Source organism: Antedon mediterranea, chromosome 4, assembly GCF_964355755.1.
Source record: "Antedon mediterranea chromosome 4, ecAntMedi1.1, whole genome shotgun sequence".
NCBI lineage: Eukaryota > Metazoa > Echinodermata > Crinoidea > Comatulida > Antedonidae > Antedon > Antedon mediterranea.
Genome location: NC_092673.1, coordinates 23859503 through 23873196, shown reverse-complemented (window position 1 = coordinate 23873196; position 13694 = coordinate 23859503). Strand labels below are relative to the sequence as shown.

The following is a 13694-nucleotide window of genomic DNA, read 5'->3' as shown; positions in this document are numbered from 1 at the left end:
GAAGTTTGTTTGTTAATAATTTACTACCCTGGTTTTCCAGAATACAAACTTCTATATAAGAGAAGTATTATCAGAAAACACCCATATTCAGCTGATTGCAAGTACAGTAGAAGGTTATCTACACTTGATTATAATTATATCTCCTGTCAACATTGAAAGAACTTTCAATTATAACAGTTGGAAGAAGGAAGGTAATTTCTTTTACATTATTTTTAAAGTAGTTTATATCAGCTGCTGTTTTTACAGATTTTTTCGAGAGCTTTTCCAAATTTGTAAGTCCTTGATTTACACCGAAGTGTTTAAGGTGATATCGCGAATAATGTTGCCCAACTTTTTACATTATATAAACTTCCACACTGATTGCAAGTAGAATATTTCCATTTGGCAGTCAAAAGGTCCCTGCTCCTAGCATGTACATACAAGCAGTTAAGGGGGCCTGAGGCTGTGCAGGATCTTCATTTGAGTTGCAATAACCAAAGAATATTCAAGTATCGTAATGATTGAAAAAAGATACAATTACTCTCTTAAATATATCATGTACTCTACAATGTATAGTTTTATAATGATAAGGTTTGTATTGTAGGCCTATGTTTTAAGTACGCATAACTGAAATTATTATTTAATAGTTTTTTTGTTGCATTATGCTATGTTAATGTTGAAATTATTTTTACTTTATTAAAAAAAAATTTATTTTAAAAAATAGGTTGAGTTTTAAAAAAAATCCAAGTAGTAAATGCTGCAAAATTATAGATAGATAAGATGTTTAATATTGTTGTTCATTTTTCCACATATACATTATATCCAGTTCTAATCTCTCTGAGTATCTGCAAGTAATGTGGTCCGCTGTAAGCAGTAGATGCAGTAGAGGATATGCACTGTAAAAGGCTGTTACCGTTGGGCGATTTATATGCTAAAAAAATAGGACAGAACAAATTTTATTTTTCTAAATGAACCACAGCGTTTGTTGATGCCATTTATTTTCAATGTCAGTTATTTGGGTATTGCACCCTCTCTAGTAAAATTAGTATCAAGATTAGTAATGTTGAAAGACACATGGTTGATACTCACAGTGTTAAATTTGATATTTCTGGTGTTTGGTGATATCCACATCACTGCTATAAAAACCCTACAATATTTGTAAGAGAAATTACAGAAGAAATAATCAATGTAGATGTTCAGTTTCACAGAGATAATAAGGATCAACTGTACGGTAAATAAACTTGACTATTTAGATGGGCTGTTAATTACATAATTAATTAATTATATAATATTAACATTTACATTGTTTAATAATTTATTTAAGCTATTATAGTAGAGTTTATTTGATATGTTTGCTGATGTATTTCAATTTGCTTGCTTCATACTTTTAATGCATGTGTTGTTGATTAACTTACAGTTAATAGATGTCATATCCTTATCGTTCGCATTAAACAGAAAACCAGTCTTATCTCTGTTGCATTGCATTGTCAATTAAGTCTACTTTACAACTACGTGTTGATGATTTCTTAATTTCAATTACAGCAATGTCGCCAATTCTAATGTACCTTTTTTCATTCATATTAGGATTTAATTGTTTATTTTACAGGTTAAAATGTCTAATTATGGCCCAGCAAAAAGGATTCTCAACTTGGACAAGATTATGTGGGTTGAGTTTGCTAAATTGGCAACAGAAACGAAGGCTGTAAATTTAGGACCGGTAAGCATATACTGTATCTGTAAAATCATTAGGCGCAGGAGCCCCGGATAGCGTTACGAAGTCGTTAACTCTGTCAACCCATGGTCAGCCCAACTAATGTGTTTTTCCCAAGGACAACTTATCAATAACTAAACTTTGTCACCACCCATAAGTGTGCTGTTCATTTCCTATTGACCAATGAACACCAATGTAACTGGACCTGAGTTACTTGCTATTCGACCTTGGGTGCAAATTATACAATTAATTGATGTTAAGGCCACTGACTACTCTTTTCTGTATAGAAACACTGAATTGACTGAATAAGAAAACCCTACAATAATTTCTACTACTACTTGATATGGTGTTATACAACAACTATATTAAAAGAATTGAATGTATGGAGAATGAAAAAAAACAATTGTTAAACGTTATATGTAAAACATCACTTAGATGATATCTATCAGATATATCATTTTCTAAACATTGTTTCATTAGTTATATCACGGAAAAATAAGTTAGTTATAAATAAGTAAGTTATTTCTCCATGAAAGTTTCTCCATTGTTATATTCACATCACATATATTTATATTTGGTTTTACACGTAATATTTCATTAAGAATTTCATTTTCTGACAATGTGATTGAAAAATGATGATGTTAACTGTTGGGCCTACAGAAATGATACAAATTCTCAGTTGATATGACACAAAATTTACAGAATTCAGCACTAACAACATACCATATTCTTCAGTTCAGGTCACAAGTTTCAGGGGCGACAATGCAAACATCCCGCCAAAATTGTCCTTCATATCTCTGTATTGCCAAGTAACACACGGGAAAAGAACAAATAAAAAACAAAAACCTTTCAAAACAGACCTATTTCTGTTTTTAAAAAGATTGAAATGAAATAATTCTTTTTAAACACTGTACTGTACTTGGAAACACGTACTTGATTTGTGATATCCTCCGTTAAAAATACAGTAGAAAGTGTCCCCTTAATAGGGGTTCTACTGCCCCTGGAACAATTCCTAAAAAAACATGTCCTCTTCATAGAGGTTTCGCAGAAAAAAACCAATATACTGATCTGGACTCGGAAATTTAAAATGTAGCAGGCAACGTTTCATAATTATTATGATATCCATTTTTATTTAATAACGATAAATGGATATAAATATTTCGTCTTTTTTGTTATTTTGTGATGGAAAAAATATTGAGTGAACATTGGCACTGAGCTTAAATGTTCCCCGTCCCCTTAATGTCCCCTTTATAAGAGTGTCCCCTCAGTAAGGATTGACTGTTTCGCCCCTTAATAATAAATGATGGTGTCCATCTTATGTCCTCTCAATTTTAATGTGCTACACCCGATAATAGAATACACATCTAGCTCGTGTGCACTTTAAAAAACCTAGTAAATCTTTCGAGACGAGCAGGGGGTTACCCCGGTGTATTAGTACATCACAGCCACTGATCATCAACTGGGCCCTATGGGAGACCAGTCTGTGTCTGAAGAGGTTACCCAGTATAAATATATATTTCAATTCAATTCAATTCAATTCAACGTAAGGTGGTGTTTGGCATGTTGTGCAGGATAGGGAGGTCAGACAATATTGTCATAAAATGTATTCATTAATTTGCTTTTCCTTCATCCAATCTACATAGTAGATGGATGAAGCTATTGTTCTAACCACGTGACTATGTGGCGTAGGTTTTTTTTTTTTTTTAATATATCCACACACACACACACACACACATATATATATATTTATATATTTGCTACAATAATGTACACTAATTTGTTACTGAACTATGGAGATTTTTTTTTTTCCGAAATAAAAGATGAATGAATGAATGAATGAATAGAATAACTGTACAGTAGGCTCCCATGTGTTACCCAATGTGCTCAATTTGATTGTGCTACCCAATGTGCTATCCATTTGAAATAATGTGCTATCCATTTGAAAGAATGTGCTACCCGATAATCCGTATAGAATAATGTACAGTACTATATCCATTTGACTGTGCTACCCATTTGAAATAATGTGATATCCATTTGAAATAATGTGACTATCCATTTGAAAGAATGTGCTACCCGATAATCCTTATAGAATAATGTACAGTACAATTACATCCATTTGATTATGCTACCTAATGTGCTATCCATTTGAAAGAATGTGCTACCCGATAATCCGTATAGAATAATGTACAGTACAATTATATCCATTTGATTATGCTACCTAATGTGCTATCCATTTGAAAGAATGTGCTACCCGATAATCCTTATAGAATAATGTACAGTACTATATCCATTTGATTGTGCTACCCAATGTGCTATCCATTTGAAATAATGTGCTATCCATTTGAAATAATGTGACTATCCATTTGAAAGAATGTGCTACCCGATAATCCTTATAGAATAATGTACAGTACAATTATATCCATTTGATTATGCTACCTAATGTGCTATCCATTTGAAATAATGTGCTATCCATTTGAAAGAATGTGCTATCCATTTGAAAGAATGTGCTATCCATTTGAAAGAATGTGCTATCCATTTGAAATAATGTGACTATCCATTTGAAAGAATGTGCTACCCGATAATCCGTATAGAATAATGTACAGTACAATTATATCCATTTGATTGTGCTACCTAATGTGCCTTCCATTTGAAATAATGTGACTATCCATTTGAAATAATGCTACCCGATAATCCGTATAGAATAATGTACAGTACAATTATATCCATTTAATTGTGCTACCTGATGTGCTATCCATTTGAAAGAATGTGCTATCCATTTGAAAGAATGTGCTACCCGATAATCCTTATAGAATAATTTACAGTACTATATCCATTTGATTGTGCTACCTAATGTGCCTTCCATTTGAAATAATGTGACTATCCATTTGAAATAATGCTACCCGATAATCCGTATAGAATAATGTACAGTACAATTATATCCATTTGATTGTGCTACCTGATGTGCTATCCATTTGAAATAATGTGCTATCCATTTGAAAGAATGTGCTACCCGATAATCCTTATAGAATAATGTACAGTACTATATCCATTTGATTGTGCTACCCAATGTGCTATCCATTTGAAATAATGTGCTATCCATTTGAAATAATGTGCTATCCATTTGAAAGAATGTGCTACCCGATAATCCTTATAGAATAATGTACAGTACAATTATATCCATTTGATTGTGCTACCCAATGTGCTATCCATTTGAAATAATGTGCTATCCATTTGAAAGAATGTGCTACCCGATAATTCTTATAGAATAATGTACAGTACAGTTATATCCATTTGATTGTGCTATCTATTGTGCTATCTGTTTGAACTAATGTGCTGTCTGTTTGAAATAATTCAGGTTTTTTATTTTGAATATGTTTTGCTATCCATTTTAGACGTGCTAAACAAGTTACATATTTGTTGATATAAATTTGCGGTACACCACGTATATTAGTTCTGAAAAGAACTGTTGAGTTGCTCGACGTTTCGATTTACTCCAAAGTCAAAGTCTCCAAAGCTATTCCATCATGTCGTATTCGGGGAATCGCCCACAAGTGTTTTCTCAGAGCAGGGTATGTTCCGTATAGGGTTCTGTATGCTATTTTTTAATAATGTACAAAAAATGAAATGAATAATCATCGGTATGTACGGAGAAAGCTCGAGCGGAAGTCGAGGTTACTTTTGCCAACAAGACGAAGCGCGAAACAAATAAAAACGCAGCGCGAAACATCTGAAATGATATACAATTTCTCAAAACATGAAAACACAGAATATATTATATTAATATAACTTTTTAATATTTCCAAAGGCTCGGACATGGAAGAAGGGCCTTAAAAAACTGAATTGCTATATGTTAGACCACTTTTCCATAACTTTTCAAAACTCATCGAACCCTCTGCTAGTAGGCCTAATTAATATAGGAGCGTCGCCAAATCATTAGAAAAAAAAACATGGCATGAAGATGTAATTAATCAAACAACGGCCAAAGAATACCAACAATTTTAATTTAGGTTTCGATTCGTAATTACTAATGTGGTGGACTAGAAGCCTAGTTTGAAACTATAGTGACCATTTATTTTAGAAAGAAAGATAGAAAAATGTGTTTCCATCTCCATGTTAATACCAAGGCACTTTTCAATTAAAAATTCTGGCCTAGTATTCTTGCAAGGTCGTCACAGCTCCAGTTACAAAGGTCGTCACAGCTCCAGTTACAAACGGTGATACAAAGTGTCAATCATTTGACCAGTGAACAGCCCACTGGTAGGATAGTCCTTGAAACCGTCCATAAAACACATTAATCACTCACATCAGTCATGCCGCTAATGGTTGAAAACCTCACTTTTTGGGGTTTTCAAACGTAACGCTATCCGGGGCTCCTGCGCCTAATGTAAACTGCTACAGTCACTGTGTCCTAGTCTTAACCCTCTTAGTACCGAATTCCCTAGAGAGAGCCATTTCCCCTCAACCGAATTCTTTTCAGAACAGCATTTTTATAGTACTCCAGGGAGTTGACATTTTTAAAACAGTAATTTCATCATTTTATTATAAATGTATGAAAATATGTTTCTAAAAACAAATATTCCTTATTAAATTTCCTGTAAAATGATGTATAATGAATATTTGTATGATTTATTTTTATTTATGAAATGTATGAATTAAAAAAAATAAAATTTTTAAATAAAATTTCTTTAAAAAAATCGTATAAAAACGATAATAAAATGATATTTAGAAAACCCCAAGAAACAAATATTTATAATACATACCTATAAATGTACATTTACTTGAACAAAAGTAATAATAGGAGAGTTAGATACGAGTTATTTTATTCAAATAAACCGCCATCGTATAGTTCATTGTTCCATATCAAAATTAAATTAAACAACTTTAAAAAAAAATATGAACTACTGTATATGGTTGACAAACTGGACCCATGTTGACCTAGTTACAGTACTTCTACGGCAAATAATTATTTATATTGGATAACATTCATATACGATTTTAGTCAAATAAACCATAAGTCTTCAATATATATAAAACTCCATGTATAAACTGTGCTTAAAAAGCTAGATCAATATTGACCTTGACCTTAAACAGCAAATAAGTCAGCTACTTATTCAAAATAACATTCAACCTAATGCAGCTTTTAGTTAAATACACTAACTGGCTGGATTGCTGCTTTACATTTCTGTTCTAGTATATGTTTATAGAAATAAAGAAATGTACTAATATTTTTAGGGGATTCCAGATATTGCACCACCAGACCATGTTGTAGAGGCCTTAAAGTACGCTACGGCTCATGATAACCCCTACATGAACCAGGCTACACGGGCGTTTGTCAGTATAATATTTCTTTATTTTACATTTTTTCTTTATGTACCAGTATACATACTGTAGGAATTTGATTTATAATGTTGACCCTTTTGTCCACCAGTAGGCTATATACAGTATACATGTGTGAGTACATTCAACTTTGTTATTTTTATGTGTAAAACTAAAAGTTGAACTCTCGACAGGTCTATCTGTTTGTCTCATTCATTCAGGGTCATCCAAGACTTATCAATGCGATAGCTGCGTTGTATGGTAACATTCAGAACCGTACTATTGAGCCAACAAAAGAAATATTAGTAACAATTGGTGCTTATGGTTCGCTCTTTAACTCCATCATGGGTCTTGTAAACCCAGGAGATGAGGCAAGTAGCGTGTAATGTGTTTGACGTAACTCACTAAGTTAAAATCCAACAAAATACTAATTATTTAGATAAACTGTTTTATATCAAAAGAGCAACATAATTTTAATTAGAAACAGTTATATAAGATTTGATTTATTATACAGTACAAATATTTATAAAAAAAACCTATCTGCTAGCAAGAGTATTGATTGTACTATTTAATGTAATAAAAAAAAAGGTATTCTTGGATAGGACTTGGAGGTCCACGTCTGGCTCATGTGTACTTAACTTAAAGAACATACATTTCAATCAGACCGATCATACAATTTATACATGGGTATGTTTTATCCTTGATTTATACATGGAGGATTTCCTCCATGACTTATGATACTACTAGTTTATTCCCAAGAGACATGATGTTCAAAGAGCGTGTTTGTTTGAAAACAACAGTGCTTTATCATAGACTAGCAGATTAGAATGTTCTTTAATGTTATCACTGATACCAAATCTTTATCTCTCATTTATAGTCATAGTATATTTATTTGTCAGTTATTTAAACTGAAATTAACAGAAATTTGTTCCATGGTTTAACACACAAAGTATTAAAATGAATATCTTTTTTCTTATAGGTAATTATCATTGAGCCCTTCTTTGATTGCTACAAACCAATGGTTTTACTGGCTGGTGGTGTTCCAAAGTATATCCCATTAAAGCCAGTAAGTACTGAATATCGTACTCAATATACCGTATTTTATATAAGTGGATAATATATGTGATATATAATTTATGTATTAAATAAAATAATGATATTTAATACAATTATGTAAAATAATTACGCCAAAATGTAATATGTATAAAATATGTGTCTTTTTTTAAATACATTTCTGGTTTATTAAATGTTACTAAAAATACAGATGATGTTGTTTTTTTTTTCAATATAGAAAGAAAATGCCAAAAGTGCACAAAACTGGATATTGGATCAAATTGAATTTTCAGCTCTGTTTACTGATAAAACAAAAATGATTATTTTGAATAATCCACATAATCCAATAGGCAAGGTAATATTTACTGAAATATCTGTATTTTTCACTGAACTACACTACACTGTCCACAATACATGTAGAGTGCAGATGTTAATTGTATAGATGTACTTTACATTATTTGAAATTTTTCACAATACAGCTATGTTTTGAGGCTTTTTTTAAGGGTTCAAAATCATTTAGAAGCCACCACAAGTCTAAGAATATTAATGAAGTATAATATTTTATTTTTTATATTTTACATATTTTCTTGGGTTGAAAATGTTTTTTGTGTACAAGCTGACAAGTTGTTGTAGTTTTGGAATCAATGTCTTTTTTGACAGTCAAGTAATCTCCTAAAGCCTTGTCTACACTATCAAACTTTATGTGACAAAAAAATGTGATTTGCCCATATATGGACATGGTGATGTCATATCACTACCATATTTGGGCATATCACTACCATATTTGGGCATATCACTACCAATTTTCAACACATAGGCTGGGTGGGTATATTTCCTAGAGTAAAATAAGAATATATTGTGTGATAGTAATATAATATTTCTTGTTTCTTCTTCAGGTTTTTACAAAAGATGAATTAACAATGATAGCTGGATTATGCAAGAAACATGATGTCATCTGCATCAGCGATGAAGTCTACGAATGGATGATATACACAGGAAATAAACATGAAAGAATTGGTAAAGAATCAAACACTACATACATGATCTATTAATCGGTATAATTTTAAGAACTATAGCGTCTTCATACTTGTGATTCCCGAGCGGTGTAATGACTGATGAGGGAGTGCTACAATGAATCGTAACAAATCCTAGCTATAATGACAATGAGACCTTATACATTTATGTCATTAACACATTTCAGGAATTACCACAATATAAATGTTTATACTGTAATTATTATTATTGTTTTTAATGTTGTTATTGTTATTAGTATAATTTTTTTTTTATTGTTATTATTATCCATTAAAACGACAATGTCTAGACACTGTTCAGTAATTGTGAAAGAGTTACATAAGATAAGTTAGTAATTTGTGCAAGAGGAATCTACAGTATGGGCCAAGGGCCTAACACAGAAGTGGGAACAGGACTCTTGAATGGTATAATGATGAAAACAAGCAAATAAAATATGTGTTTTTTTCTTGTTTTTAGCATCTTTACCAGGCATGTGGGAACGAACTATTACTATAAGCAGTGCAGGGAAAATTTTCTGTGCAACAGGTTGGAAGGTAAAGCTCTGTCTCACTGTCAAACTTTATGTGACAACAAAATGTGCTGTGCCCATATGCCAACATTATGTCATATATGGGCACATCATACTTGTCAAACTAGTTGGATAGTGTAAACAGAACTTAAGAGGTACCAATGAGAAAGGAGTCATATTTTGTGGTCCACTCTCACATTTATCACATGATCTAACCTTTAGCCTAATATCAAATGTACGATACATTCTTAAATTACAAACAATTTTAGTTTTAGTTACACTATTCCAAGCAAATCATCTTAATATAATTAGTTGTATGCACTTTTTTAGATTCATTAGTTTCACTAAACAAAATATCATACTAATAGTTTGTTTTGTAAAAGCGCAAAAGATTGAAAGTCTTGAATCACTGAAAAACAAGTGAAAGATAGTTGTTTTAAATGGAGAAAATGAAAGTTCATGCCAGCACCCAAATCATGATTTGTTTAAAAAAAATTTCACTTCTGAGACAAATTAATAATACTACTTTTTATTTTTATATAGAAATCATACCCATATAATTACCTATCTCGATTCAATTTAGCTTGGATGGGCCATTGGACCAGAGAACCTAATGGAGGGGTTACGTGTAGTTAATCATCATTCAGTTTGTTCCTGTCCCACACCACTGCAGGTAACAACTACTAACAGGCTGGAAGTGGCCTACTTATTTTTGCAATGGATATCATAGCAGAAGACGATTCTGGAAGGTTTTGGCCCATTTAGGAGGTTATTTTTGCAATGATATGACAACCATGTTTATAAATAAACCTGCTTAAAGAAGTTTAGTAAAAGAATTTTAATTATTATTTTAGGAAGCAATAGCAGTTGGTTTAGAAATGGAACTAGCAAGGTTTGACCAACCTGACTGTTATTTGACGTCATTGGCAGAAGAAATGGAAAAGAAACGAGACAAAATTTGCTTAGTTTTGAAAGAAATCGGATTAGAACCTATAGTTCCTGATGGAGGATATTTTGTCCTTGCTGATGTGTCTAAAATAAGTAAGTTTAAATTACACGCAAACTATTTATTTGTGTATATATCTAGGTCGTGCGCACAGATGGTTCTCGAATACACAGTAATTTCAGCGTAACAAAACTGGCGATTTCAAATGTACGTACCGCAGGACTATAATATATAATAATGTGTTTATATATTTAACAGTAGAGCCTAACCACAATCTCAGTAATAAAGGTTATTTGTATATATTTTTATATTACATCTAACAGTACGAACATTCACAGTAAGAAATGTTCGATTCAAATGAGGACCAAAAATAGTTAATAGGTATTTACAGTATTGTCAAAGTATTGCAAGTTTATTCTCAAAGGGCCCATATATTTACCTACCGTATGTATTAAACCAAGGGCTCATAAATTTACCTACTTGTGTTAAACCAAACTCTGGGATGTTCCATTCATCGCAAATCAATACATTTGTATAATCATATTAAATCTATCAAAATAGTATTTTTTTAAAGAAAATCGGCCTGTCTTCAACATTATGATGCTGTACTCTAGTTGTTCAACCAGTTTTCAGCTATTAAAAACAATTATCGTAGGAGAAGATAGGAAAATGCGAAGCCTCCTCGCATTTTTGTGGCGGGTATTTTTCAAGATGGACATCCATTAGACAGTGTATACCACGATCGGAAAACACCCCTATTTGGGGCAAATCGTTGAACCTAAATTCGTTTTAATTGTCAATAACTAATTATCTAACTTAATTTAATTAGTAAACAGGGTTACATCAGGTGGTTAAAATCAGTACCAAAAGTACGAACCAACTTTATATACCATCGAGTAAAAATTCTAGAAGTAAGGCGCAATTTACCGAATTTTGCCCTTCGTAAATTTATATATAGATGTACACCTTTAATTTTTCAAAACTTTCTACCTCCCCTTTTCATTATTTTCAACAAATCTAGATATTGATTTTGATGATGGAACCTCTGACAAAAGGGACTATAAATTTGTTCGATGGCTAACAAAAAATGTGGTATGTCTTAAATATTTTATTTATCATGGTTATTCTTTTAAAAGCTTGTAGATTAATTTTTTCTGAATTGTGCCCAATATTGTGCAAACATGAAAATTAGAAAGCAGAGAATGTTGGGGTTTTATTTCAGAACAATTTTTTTAATGCTCATACACGTTTTTAAACCAAAATCAATGTGAATTTGCATAAAAATATTAAAAATGACATTCAAAATAATTTTTAGAACAGGTTTATAAAAAAGAATTATTGGCTTCCTTGGTATTTTTTCAATTTATTATTTATTACACATTTACAAGCAAAAATTACCAAAACATTTTAATAAACAAGGTATTGAAAGTATAGCAATGTTGTATAGGGTATTTAATATGTGTTTAAAGGAGACAATATGCATCCTCAAGTTGATAATAATAATAATATATTGTTTGAAGGTTTGCATGGCGAAATCAATATGTCGATATAAAGTTTGCGGTACAACACATATATATAGTTCTGAATAGAACTGTTGAGTTTCTCGACATTTCAATTGATATAAGTTGAAATGTTGCCATAAATTTATATTTAAAGACTTAAAAATATGTAGGTTTCTGGATCATCATCTAAATCTTGTTTTTTTTTATTTCGCAGGGTGTAGCTACAATTCCTACCAGCTCATTTTTTAGTGACGATCATAAATATATTGGAGAGAAATATATTAGAATTTGTTTTGTCAGGGTATGTATAAACTGTTAATTCAAGTTCGCAAAATAAACATAAATATGGAAACATTTTACACATTGCAATACAAATAAAAATAATTACAAAAATGCTGTGTAAAATGATGATTTATTTTGTTGCGATGTGATTATGTTTTTCTAGTGCTATTAAAATAAATTATGAGATATAACGACAAGAAAGCATTTTATATTAGCTGCTTCTCTCCCCTCATCTTCCCTCACTGCCCATTTACCCTTACTCATTTGTACTTTAGTATGTTTCTCCTGTACTATTATGCATACAAGTAGTGACATTTTGACTATGTTCAGGCTTTTCATTTACCCAGGTAAGTAGTTTCAGCTATTTGCTGACTTTGGTGGTAAGAACCAACTTTCCTGGGTACATCGACTAAGCCAGAACCAGCAGCCCATGATTAACATTACAGATACTGTACATTTATATCAGTGTAAAAAGAACATGGAACAGTTTTATTTTATTCGTTGGAGTGTAAAAGGGAGATTTCTGTTCTTTATTTTCTTTAATAGATTTTAAAATACTTTTTTTTTGCAGGAGGAGAGTACACTGGACAAAGGGTTAGAACTTCTGAAGACATTAAATAAATCAGACAAATGATTATTAAATACTGACATTATGTATTAAATATGTTTTGATTTTGTTGATAATAAATAGTAAAATAAATTATTTAAAAATTAAATTGTTAATTAATGACTTGTTCATTGAATGTCTGCCATAAAATGTTTGATTACATTACAGTATTGTATTTTGTTGGTTTGATATATATCACAGATTTTTTATATAAAGGCTTTAGTTATCTACGCGGGAAAGTTGGCTTCATGGACCAGTTAGTATTAACTTTGGTGTGTAGGTCATCAACTTGCCTGGGTAAATAACTAACCCTAAAACCTCCAAATATACAATCGCCTTTCATAAAAGACACCCTTGTAAGAAAGTCTGACTGACTGACTGATTGTGTGACCTCAGATCTTCTTTTCATTAATTCATTAATTCATTAATTCATACGTTGCTTTGAGCGTCATTCATCATTTTGATCATTTGAAGTAATTGAAAAAATTACAGATGCTGTGTATTGTTTGTAAGCTCAAATTGACCATTTGCACTATGAAAACAGTGCAGCTGCCATGAATGGATTTAGCAATAAACAATATTAACAATGAATACAATTATTTTTCACTATGCACATATTTATTGGTATACACATTATTAATACAACAATATTGAACTACGCTAATAATTAGATGATAATAAACTTCAATTATTATTCAAATTTGTAACAATTTCAACAGTCAATTCCATTGAATTTTATCAAGATGAACAGTTCTTAA

The 13694-nt window shown here is 31.3% G+C and overlaps 1 protein-coding gene across 3 annotated transcripts; it reads left to right on the top strand.

Moving 5' to 3' along the window:
- Nucleotides 1-76: 76 nt before the first annotated feature.
- On the top strand, nt 77-12979 carry LOC140046071 (kynurenine--oxoglutarate transaminase 3-like). Of its 3 annotated transcripts, none has more exons than XM_072090580.1 (13): nt 77-191; nt 1586-1696; nt 6923-7021; nt 7228-7377; nt 7986-8072; nt 8298-8414; nt 8956-9076; nt 9548-9624; nt 10183-10272; nt 10454-10640; nt 11567-11637; nt 12262-12348; nt 12901-12979. In XM_072090580.1, the coding sequence occupies exons 2-13, from the start codon at nt 1592-1594 to the stop codon at nt 12961-12963; spliced, it is 1254 nt and encodes a 417-aa protein (XP_071946681.1). In that variant the 5' UTR covers nt 77-191; nt 1586-1591; the 3' UTR covers nt 12964-12979. The 3 variants fall into 3 exon arrangements, with proteins under 3 accessions (XP_071946681.1, XP_071946680.1, XP_071946683.1); XM_072090579.1 differs by lacking the exon at nt 77-191 and adding an exon at nt 1088-1210; XM_072090582.1 differs by lacking the exons at nt 77-191; nt 6923-7021 and having other exon boundaries at nt 1616-1696.
- Nucleotides 12980-13694: the final 715 nt, after the last annotated feature.